This window comes from Octopus bimaculoides, chromosome 1 (genome assembly GCF_001194135.2).
Source record: "Octopus bimaculoides isolate UCB-OBI-ISO-001 chromosome 1, ASM119413v2, whole genome shotgun sequence".
NCBI classification, from domain to species: domain Eukaryota; kingdom Metazoa; phylum Mollusca; class Cephalopoda; order Octopoda; family Octopodidae; genus Octopus; species Octopus bimaculoides.
This window is the reverse complement of record NC_068981.1, coordinates 55,267,975-55,279,993: the sequence shown is the minus strand read 5'-3', so window position 1 is coordinate 55,279,993 and position 12,019 is coordinate 55,267,975. Positions and strand designations below refer to the sequence as shown.

At 35.4% G+C, this 12,019-nt stretch overlaps 1 protein-coding gene across 1 annotated transcript in view; it reads left to right on the top strand.

Moving 5' to 3' along the window:
* LOC106883885 (bromodomain-containing protein 1) overlaps positions 1 to 12,019 on the top strand; it is a 106,396-nt gene that overhangs the window by 81,317 nt on the left and 13,060 nt on the right. The window contains exons 9-11 of the mRNA XM_014935024.2: positions 6,199 to 6,300; positions 8,076 to 8,198; positions 10,642 to 10,965. Of these exons, the coding sequence (XP_014790510.1) occupies positions 6,199 to 6,300; positions 8,076 to 8,198; positions 10,642 to 10,965 (549 nt within the window). The remainder of the gene's footprint in view (positions 1 to 6,198; positions 6,301 to 8,075; positions 8,199 to 10,641; positions 10,966 to 12,019) is intronic.

Below are 12,019 nucleotides of genomic sequence, written 5' to 3'. Positions count from 1 at the left end.
ATATATAATGTATATATGTATGTGTACATATATAATGTATATATGTATGTGTGCATATATATATATATATATATATATATATATATATGAACATACACAGTACAAAAATTTGATTATATGTCTATGTCAGTATGTATGCTGGCTTGAGTAAAAGTATTACGCCCAAATGTATACAACTATCTGACTGCATGTGTGTGTGTGTGTATATATATATATATAGTTGGCACATTTTTATTGGGAGTGTCTACAAATGTATCCATAGATTGCAGTATTTATTTATTCAATTTTCCAATTCGTTATAATTAATGATTTAATTTGGTATCTTCCGTATATTATTATTTTATTTTTGTTATTGCTGTATATATTTATTATACTACTAAGTGTGTATGTATTTGTAAATATTAGTACATGAATGCAGGACTGAATTATATGCATGTGTTTTCCTCTAATATGTAAAATGATTGTTTCATCATCCTCATGATGTTAACATGCACTTTTGCATACTTGCATGGGGTGGATGGTATTTATTTAGACAGATGCCTGTCCTGTTGCTAACCCATACCTGCTTCCAAGTAAGGCAATATTTCCCCATAGCCAGACATGGTCTTGCAGAATATTGAAATAAATGACACTGCTTGTATGACAGTAACATTCATTTACAGCTATCACATGATGTCAAAACAAGGAGACAAACACACACACATACACACACGTGCATGAATGTGTGTGTGTGTGTGTGTGTATATATATATATATATATATATATATACACCCCACTCTGCACACATTAGCACCCCACATCACTCCACATACACTACCACTGACCACTTCCCAGCACCCACATTAACGGATTATACATATTAAGATATACCGTAAATCCTCGAGTATAGTCTGCCCTTGAGTATAATACGCAGGGGATTTTTAGGGGGCTGTACCTCTGAAAAACCTAAATTTTGTGAATAAAACGCACCCCCTTCTCTAACTTGGATCAAGGAGGTCTATATAACGTCCTTGGTTTGTAAACATATACACAGTAATGTCCTTTATTATTATTGCATATATAACATAATGCAAACGTGTAGTTTTTTTGTGCACTTTGTTTGCAGAAAATAAAGAAATAACAGTAATAACGTCAGTGAAAAATAAATATTAAATAAATAAGGTGACAACAAAACATCCAGACAGATGATACAAAAAAGGACAGGAAAAAACCTGGACAGGTCATTCGGAGCTTTCTATCCTCAGTTGAGTTCCAGATTATCTCAGCAATTTTGGCCAGTTACACTCAAAACTGCTTGAATCTGGCTGGCCCCAAGAAAATCTAAAAGAAAGCAAGCGAATGTATATAGAAACAAGACCGAAAAAAAAAAAAAAACAGAGGAATGGTACACAATTACAACTACAAACAACAGGTCATTAACAACAGGTGTCTTTCAACTAAGGATGATGGGTCAGCTTTAAGACTGTCCCTTCCTCTCCTAAATTCAGCTATCCACTTTTGTACTGTTGACAAAATTGAAGCGTGATCCTCATGTATCTCCTTGGGGGCTCAACCCCTTTTCTGCTGGTACTTGAAAACACCATGATGCCAAATTTTGTCTGTTTTCAAGAGATGTCGCTACTAGTTACTTTTGAAGTCTTCTTTGAACAGTCAGATGTCAATTTACCTGGAAAGAAACAATGCAGTTATTAATAAGAAGGGTTGAAATTAATGTATGCAAGATTTCACAGCTCTAGCATCACTCTCTCATTGTCAGCCTCTGAACTTTTCAGCCCACCCTCATAAATCCAGCTACATTCAGATGTCTCACTATTATTCAATTTCTTGGTCTGCTTTGTAGTTTATAAAGTCCTTGCTCATGCAAAGATGAAAGTAAATCAGAACAATCAGGCAATGTGAAGTGGCTGTCATCTGAGTAGATGAGGCAATCATATACACATATCTATATGTGAATATATATGTGTGTGTGTGTGTGTGTGTGTGTGTGTGTGTGTGTGTGTGTGTACGTATATACATGTACACACACATACACTTGTGTGTGTGTGTGTGTTTTTGTAATTTATAGGTATGTATGTATTTATGTATATATTAGGCAATGTGCTTAAGATATTCACTTTGGATCCATTTGGTTAAGGGTTCGATCTTTCTATATTGGATATTGTTGACCAGTGTCCTTTACTATTAGCTGTGGGTTGTCATATACCTTGTGAATGAAAATAACATGGAAATTGTTGTGTGTGTGTATATGCATGTAAGTTTTCATTTGTGTGAGTACTTATTTTCCTTTGTCTTGACATGTGTTCACTGATTGTAAATAAAGGCCAAACTGTTCATGCAGATGGTATTGTTCATTTGCAGTCTACTGCATAAGCTTATCCTAGGTTTCTTCATAAGCATGTCTTGATATCATGCATGGTTTTTTTGTAAGCAAAAGGCTTGCGATTCATACAAGCAGTGTTATTTGTTTCCAATTCTCCATGTAACCATATGTGGTCTGTTTGTTATTTATAGACTGGAAGATATTACCTTGCTTGTGCACAGGTAAGGGCTGGCATTAGGGAGAGCATCCAGCTGTAAAAGTACTCTGCTCTGATATCTTGTAAGACCCATGCAAGCACAGGAAGTAGATGTTAAAAAAATCATTATGATATTTACTTTCACCCCTACACCCTGACCTCCACCTCTTATCTACCTGTTGATCACCTCACCCCTTCCACCCGTTTCCCTATTCCTTCCAACCATCTAATCTCTCTATCACCCTTAACCCATCTTCTCCTATCTCCTTGCCACCTATGAAGCTTCCACACTTTGAATGGCTGCTCTGCTAACCTCCATCGCTTTACCACCTCTAGCCTTCACTAAGCTATGTATGAGGGGCTAATGGTTCATCCTCATCTGCTCATTTTCCTTCTATCCATCTACCCATTCACTTCAATCAGCATTCCATCATTTGTATCATCTCATAGCTTGTTAGCTCACTGCCATCCATCACTCTCTTTATTTTTTTTTTCACTCTCTTCTCCTCATAGCTTCTCTGCCACCTCAATACCCTATCAGTTCTTCATTTCTTTTTCTCTTTGTAATGTTTCCTTCTCTTAATTATCTGTTCACGCTTGCCTTTATAGTGAGAGAGTCTTGGGTCCACTTTTGTTTCAACCCATCTCCTCACCCTTACCACTCTGTCACTCCCTTTCTCACTAACTCTTGATACTAATCCCTTCCTTGTACCCTGTCCATTTTATCCTTCCTTCTCCAGTAGTGTCTGCTCTTACTTCTACCTCTACCAGCCTCTCAACAACTATAAATCAGTTTCATCACACTTCTCCCTCTCTCATCACCTCATCTAGAATTATCACATCCTTCCTCTGATTCTCCTTCATTTTTAGAGCCCTTTTAGTAGCAAGGTAACCTCACTAGTGCTGGTGTCACAAAAAAAAAAAAAGTGTCACTCTGTAAGGAGGTTGGTGTTAGGAAGGATATCCAGCTATAGAACCTTGCCAAAATGGACATTGGAGTATGACACCATCTCCTGGTTTCTTGAATCTTGTCAAACCATTCAGCTCATGTTGGCATGGAGAGTAGACTTTAATTGCTGCTGTTGTTGTGGATAATGACTAATTATGTCTGTATAACATTTACCAGCAATATAGATCTTTGTTCAATATTTATAGGCAATACATACCTATATATATATATATATATATGCATACATAATGTCTGTATACACAAGTATATAAATTTATACATGTACATCAAGCACAAAATCAATGTTATCTGTGTGCAAGAACATAACCTTTATTTTGATGATGTTGAGCTGAAACACAACGATACTAATAAAGGCCAGACTTTCATCTCAGCCTCAGCTTGGGAAAATTCTACTAGTTCCACCATTGCTATTGTAGTCATGCTACTGAGCCCTCTGAAGTGCATATTGAAAATACATGCAAGAATAATACATAACCTGTTCTTAAGGAAATCCAGAACCATCACTCATACCTTGCTGTTCATCAATGAATGCAGCAGATGATGAAGTTTCCAATTTTTATCGGGCTCTTCATCAGTGAGACAAATACCAAAGCACAATGTTTTCATAACTGGAGGTAATATGAATGCCCATCTTGAAAAATCTGAAGCCCATAAATAGCCAATATGTAACTGAGTTTTTTCTTGAAAATCAGTTGGTATGTCGAAATGTCAAATTCTAAAAGAAACCCTCCAGGCTATATACATTCACCTATGCCAATGGCTCAAATACCCAACTAGATTACATGCTGCCCAACTAGAAATGGGTGAATAGCACCTTAAACATGATGTTTACAATACTTTTGACGGAGTGAGCAGCAACTACAAAATTGTCACATCAAAATTTTGCTTTAGTTTTAGAGTTAGCAAAACCAAATCCTTTTAGCCTCTGGTATATGACTGGTCAGTTTTAACCAACAACAGAGAAATCTGCAATCAATACACCATAGCAATTAGAAACAGATTTGAGCTACTATAAAATGAAAATGAAGAAAATTCCTCCAACACAGTATACAATTATTTTGAACCGTCCCACACAGAAGTTGCAAAAGAGATCATACCCATAAAACCAAGAACTAATAAACGTCTTTCCTGGGATGATCAAAAGATGATAAAGAGAAAACACCCCAAAAAAGTGGCTCAAACTAAAATTATTACATCCAAGCCCCTCAAATGCATTGTTTCAAAAAGCTACAAAAAAAGAGCTAGTGGACCTTATACAACAAAACTACATTAAGTAAAATAAATCAAATTAAGCACGCTGTAAAGAAGCAGACACCACTAGTTTAGCAGACAGTAAACGAAATAAGTGGACAGAAAAACTACAAGTCAAAATTGAAGCTAAGAATCACCCACAGGAACACTTAGAAAAAGTGGAAGGATTATTTTCGAAATTTGCCCTCAGTTTTTGATACACAAATAACATCAATTATTGACTACTTCCTTGATGTCATAACTGCCGATTTCACCATTGATAAATCGAAAGAAGTCCTTAAAAACACCAAAAATCGAAAAGCTGGTGAATGTGTGTGTGTATGTGTGATATTTACTGTGTATTGAGTACTATTTCGAAAATATTTACTTCTACACATTTACATGAACGAAGTGCATAAAATTATATATATAGCGCACGCACACACACACACACTCTCCCTTTTCATAGATACCTACGTAAGAGAACATTGTTAATGTTGAAAAATAAAACCAGTTCTTCATATATTTCCATGTTCACGTGTTTATTATATTAATTTACTTTAGTGATTGTAAGTTGTGCCACGCGCTGTTTGTAAACAGATAATTTGGGCGACCGTCCTATAGGTACAAGGGACATAACTCGTGTGCCTGTGTTGGTATGTATATGTGCGCGTGTGTTTGCGTGATGGAGGGTGTTTATTATTTTTCAAGTTTGCATTCCCCTCCCCTCCCATTTTAGAAGAGGGGTGTATTTATGAAAATCCGGATCATTTCCTTTGGAAATGATTGTTTTAAGAATTCTTAATTATAAAATGAACTAAAATGGGTGCTTTACCAATGTTTGTATATTACTAATGTCATTGTAGAATCTTAACTTGCGTTACGCTATTAGCTATCAAATGTGATTCCTGTCAGGACGCACAGTTCTGTTTTTCTGTTCATTCATCTGTTGAGGAATTAGCTCCAATAAACCTAAGGGCTATTCTAAAATTTACTTGTTTTAGATTAGTATTGGAACATCCATCTGGGCTTTATTTGTTTTAACCACTCTGAATGTTAGAAGGTTTAATTTTTTTCCCTAGTATATATCTCCAAGTATATATGTTCACGTCGTAGACATGCTGGGACTACTATTATGTCTATTCTAAATTGTGTGTGGTTGCTTAGACAGACAATGCTTTCTTCGACTAGTTTCAGTCAGTGAATTGTGGTCATACTGAAACACCTAGGGCACAAGTGATTACATCATCTCCAGTGTTTGTTTTATGAACCTCAGAAGAATTAAAAGGCAAAGTCAACCTGAATGGGATTTGAACTTAGAATGTAAAGGGACTTAGCCAAATACTATTAGATATTTTGACTGACACACTGCTGATTCTGTTTCCAATTTGCTGTATTTCATAAGAGACAGGTGGATAAGACATGACATTCATGTTGCCAGTTGACATATATCTCAAGAGTTGTTTTCACTTTATTTCCAGTTGACAGTTTTCTACAAGATGTTAAGGAAGACATGCCACTGAAAGAGCAATTAAGTTTGCTGCTGGACAGAATGGACATGACAAACAGCATACCTCACGGCGGTAAGTAGAAGAATTGTGCGTTTCCACATTATACCAAAAATAAATAACACTTTCTGGAAGGAAAATTGGTTATGTTCGTGGTAATATAAAGTTGACTAAATTAATTGTTTGTGCACACAAAGATGAATTCCTTATCAAGGTATTATTTTATTGTTGGATATTTTTTCTGTCACTAGTCTTTTCCTGACTTTGAAGCTAGGCATCTCTTATTCCAATCTGGCTTTGAAGGTGCAAAGCAAGCAGATGATTGTTGACAACATCGCTGCCTGTTTGTTGCAGTTTTCATATAAGTGAATGAGATGTATCATTAACACACACATGCCTACAGATTTTCTGTGGCCAGATGCCTTTCCTGTTGTCAACCCTCACCTGTTTCCAAGGTAATATTTCCTCATAGCCAGACATTTTTCACATGAGGTTGGAAACAAACATCACCATTTATATGACAGTGATGCTTGTTTACAACTGTTACAACTGTTGTGTGTTTGTATCACTTTGTCAAGACAAGAAGACACAAACACATGTATACATACATGTGTGCGCGCGCGCACACACACACACACACACACACACACACACACACACACACACACACACACACACAGAGTTTCTTCCAGATTCTGTAAATCTACTTGCAAGGCTTTGGTTAGCCTGAGGCTGTTGTAGAAGACACTCGTTCAAAATGTTACACCATGGGACTGTACTTAAAATTACAATCACACAGCCATGCATGTGTCCCAAGCTTCTTCCAGTTTCTGGCTACTGAATCCACTCCAAGACTTTAGTCAACCCAGGACTATAGAAATCATTTGCCCAAAGTGACACACAGACTGAATCTGAAACTTTGTGTGTGAGAGAGAGATGTCTATTTTTATATATATCTACATACACTCACACCTACAGCCTTCTACCAAATTCCACATGGAAAGTATCAGTAAACTTGAAGGTGCTGTGCAGTGGTATTACACCTAGAACCACTTGGTTGCAAAGCAAAGTTGTTGTTTTTTTCCAGATTTATTGCTTTTACTTGTAACAACAGGAAAATGTGAAAACAATATTTATTGACTATATTATCTGTGTGTGTGTGAATGGATGTAAAATAAGGATGCACACAGGCATGCACATATGCAAACACATGCATCATCTTTGTTTTTTCGCTTGCCTTTCCATGTGGGCACAAGTTGCATGGTACTCTGTGAGGCAGTTTTCACAGCTGGATGCCCTTCTTGTTGCCAACCCACTTAGTCATCTGTTTAAATGTGTGCATGCATGCACACATATGCACATGTGCATACACACACTCTGGTGTCCCAGTAGCCTTATTTATCAATTACAGAATTTGCAAAACCATCTAACAAAGCATTTAATAGGTGGTTGGAAAGAAAATATTACAAAATTACGTTTTGCATATTTTAAAGTAGAAATTTTTTTTTTTTAGTCTTGCTTCCATTTTTAATCACTTTAAATTACAGGTAGGTTCTAATGTATGTGTGTGGTGTAGATATGTTTTAGACTTTTGCCAAGCCTCTGAAAGTATTGTAGTGACATGATGATGCTTGAAAGTAATGTAATAGCTGAACAAGATTACTTACCACCTTTTCAATTGAATTATTTCTTTAGATTTTATAGTGCCATTCACAGAACTCTGAAGAATAATACTTGCTTATAGCATGTAAATTATGCAGTTGTTTTTAAAAAAAGGAAGAAGTTAAATTTCTTGAATGATTGTTTTTTCAAGTTTGATAAATATTGTTATAAATGAATACTTTCTCTAGGCAAGCGCTCTAAATTTGCAAAGAGAATTAAAAAAGAGATAATAAAAGTGCGGCGAAGACTCGCTCTACAAAGAAATATTTGTTCCAGTGAGAATGAAGATCCTGCTCAGGGAACTGAACCTTGTAAGTGATGTTTCTGTTATATAATTTACACTATCTTCTGTTTCTTTTATTTAATTCACTTGTTTTATGTCTTTTTTTTTGTTTTTGTTCTATGCTAGCATGGGTTGGACTGATAGGTAACATTGTTTACAGCTGGATGCCCTCCTTGTCTCCATCCTTTACCTGTTTTTCAAGTAAAGAATGTTTTTTTCATTCTACTTATCTTCAAAAAAGAAAAACAGAGCTACAAGACCATTTTTTTAATAGGGAATGTCAACAGATGACACTATCTTTAGCTTATTACTTTCAGGCAAAGGTGCAGAATGTAGACATTCAGATAGATGTGTGTACACACACTCACACACATGCACAACCAACTTTTGTGCACTTTTCCTTTACTAATTCCATTCACAAGTCCTTTGTCAGCTCATCATTGCAGTAGAAAATATATACCCACGGTACTGTACATTTTATTGAAAACATATGTAATTAGTTGAGATTGATTTATCTCCAAAATCTTTTATGTTTAGGCATTTGAATGATAATTATTTCAAATTTTTGCCACAAGGGCATCTTGGGAGAGGTAGGGATGAGTTGATTACATTGACTCCAGTGTTCAACTGGTACTTATTTTATTGACCCCAAAAGGATGAAAGGTAAAGTTGACCTTGGTGGAATTTGAACTCAGAACCTGAGGACAGACGGCATACCACTAAGCATTTCATCCAGCATGCTAATGATTCTGCCAGCTCACCACCTTCATAGCATTTGAATGATAATGAGAAGCATTCAAGTTTGCATCCTATATAAGTGAGAAATTTAGTTGGCAATATATATCTACACCGTAAAGCAATATTAATTGATTGCTTCTAATCAGGACTAGCCTAGTGTATTTATTAATTAATAATAATTCACTGAGCAGAAATCTGTCTGCTATTCACATTTAGTTTTGAGAAGACTTATTTCATTTGATATATCATTATATAAAAGAATCAGCAAGATACAGAAATGTGTATTTTTAGTTCATATCTTGTGTAGACTGTATGACTCATCTGTCATTGAAATAATTGCCATGATATTTTAAACTGTTATGGCTTATCTCAAAGCAGGTTGTTTTAGGGTTCCACAGCCCTTCATTTTTTAAATAGCTGATATGACTGCTATGCCACTTTCACAAATGTTATTTCCTTTTCATCAGAGGCTTTTGGCTGAAGTTTGGCTAAATCTTCAAAACTCTCCTGACTTCTTCCTTTAACACAAACCTTTTTTTTTCTCTTTTATTGCTATTATTGTGGTATACAGTTTTTCTTTTCCATTCTAATGGTGATCACTCTTGCTTATAACATCTAAGTTTCTTTATTTCCCTCTTTTGCTCCTAATTTCAAATATAGTCACTCTTCCCAGAATAGCTTCCATCTCACGCCCATATTCAGAAATTGTTATCTTGATGAAAGCTTTTATGTAATGGTAGCTAATTATTCAGGGCTACTTCCAGCAGTTACATCTCATCTGCCATATATTGCAATTGTTTCTTAGTAAATAGCAATAGTATTCTTAATTAAATTTTGATGGATTCTTCTTTGTTTTCTGCAGTCATCATATAATTAATCTACTGTTCTTCACCCTCTCTGTACTCTTCTCACCTACCTTCCTTTCAGCTCATTTACCATCAACCACCCGTCCACCCTTGTTTACTGTTCACTTTATTCACCTCTACCCCATTACCTCAGCTCCAATCATCTATCATTCTACCCACACACACTGCAACCACCACCCATTTACCCTTTTGAATCTTCTGTCTCTTTCTTTCTTCTATTCACCCACATGTGCCTTGAGACCACACTCTGGTACCATCATCTTCATCTCTCTTTCCAGCTCTGCTGCTATTGTCCCTACCTATCCTTAAATAAGGCAAAGTAGCATCTCCTCTATAACAAAAATCCTGTTCTCGTCTTTTCTATCTTATATTAACCTTTCAACACCTAGCATAAAGTTACCTCCCTCTCAATCAAGTTACATAACAGCATCACTCAGGTCTGTGCCATGAAAAAAAGTACCCACTATACACTTTAAAGTGGTTGGCATTTGGAAGGGCATCCAGCTGTGGAAACCATGCTAAAGCAGACATTGGATCGCAATACAGTTTGACACTGTTGAACTGTCCAACCTATGTCAGCATCAGAGATGGATGTTAAATGATGATATTAATGACTATATTGTTAGCATTGTTCTTCAAGATGAAAACTACTATTTCCATGTATTTCCTTCAAAATAATAATTCTTTTAACTAGATCTTTTATTCCAATGATGTACATATTGTTATTTAAAAAAAAAAAATTCATTGAATTATAAATTTAATTGGTAAATTTTGGATTTAAAACATTGAATATGTCAACTTTGTGAGTAAGATTTTATATTTTTTTAATAACTTGCTCTTTTATATTGCATCTTGATTCTTTTTCAGCATCAGAAGGACTCTCAGCAAGTTCTGAAAGTGGCCCTGTATTATCAGTTAAGCAAACTTCCCAAACATGTTTACGATCAGACTCATCATCTTCCATGGCAACAGTATCTGCCCCACCCTCATCCAAGCCCACCTCACCTCCTCTGGTCAAATCGCCTGCATCATCTCCTACATCAGCTGCAACTACTGCATCAGAAAAGACTTCCTCAGTGCCATTGAAACCTACTAAGCCTACAGCAGGTCGTCGGGGCCGAGGCAGATTACGGGCACGTAGCAGCCGTAGTGAATCTGAAAGTGATGTATGTTCTTCCCGGCGGGAGTTAGGTAAATATACCGCTTCTCCTCGTAGACTAAGTGTTGACAAGTACTAAGACAGGTTGTTCCCTACTCTATATATTTACCTGCTACTGAAGCATTACAGGTTTAACTTACCAGCAAAGCCTGACCTTACAGATGAATCCAGTTACAGAATACAAAAAATATCATCCAAAAAATAAAAAAAACCTAAAGAATACAATTAAAGGAAAGAAAGAGCACACCTATTCTCGCCTCTTCTGTATTCTCCCTTTCCTGACTTTATTTCAAAACCTTGTATGAGTCCATGAAATAAAGCTTGTGTGATCATGTTTAGAATTGTTCTTTTTTTTTCTTCCCCTCCTTACATTTTGAAAGTTAATCAAGTGTTTCTGCTATTAAAATTCTGCAATGCTGTTTCTATCTTGTATATAACTATCTGCTTGGTATGTACTCTTGATTTTATTGAATGTCTGCAGTAACACATAATGTAGATCAAGGCATAGCTTCTGAACAAATATTGTCTATGCCAAGCCAAAATCATTCCTGTGTTGCTTCACATAAAAATTCTGTGTACATGTAGAGCTAGTCTTTGTGATCACTATTTTATTTTTTGTATTATTAGCATAATGCTAATTTTGCCCTCTGTATGAGGTTGTACAAAATATTGAAGTGTTTTAGCAAACATAGCTTTGTTTTTCAAGAAAAATGATTTTAATTCATTATCTAACCATCATTGATTTTATTTTCAAAAATAATTATTCAGCCTTAGTTTTCATATTAGAATAATTAGATTCATTAGGGAACCATTTCAATTCCTTTTTTTAATTTCTTCACAAAGACTAACTCAGAACACGAAATGAAAACTGACCAAGAAATGATTATGTAGTGTTGTTTCAGATAAGCAATACCTCAGCTATGAAAATAGAATGAGTTAATTTTCATTTACATTCTTAAAAAAAGAAACAAAATCAATTCAGTCACTTTGATTTGGTTGGAAGGAAGTTAATTGATATGTAAACTAATTTCTATTAATTTTTGTTGTCTTAAATTAAATATACATATAACATTATTTGATCAATTC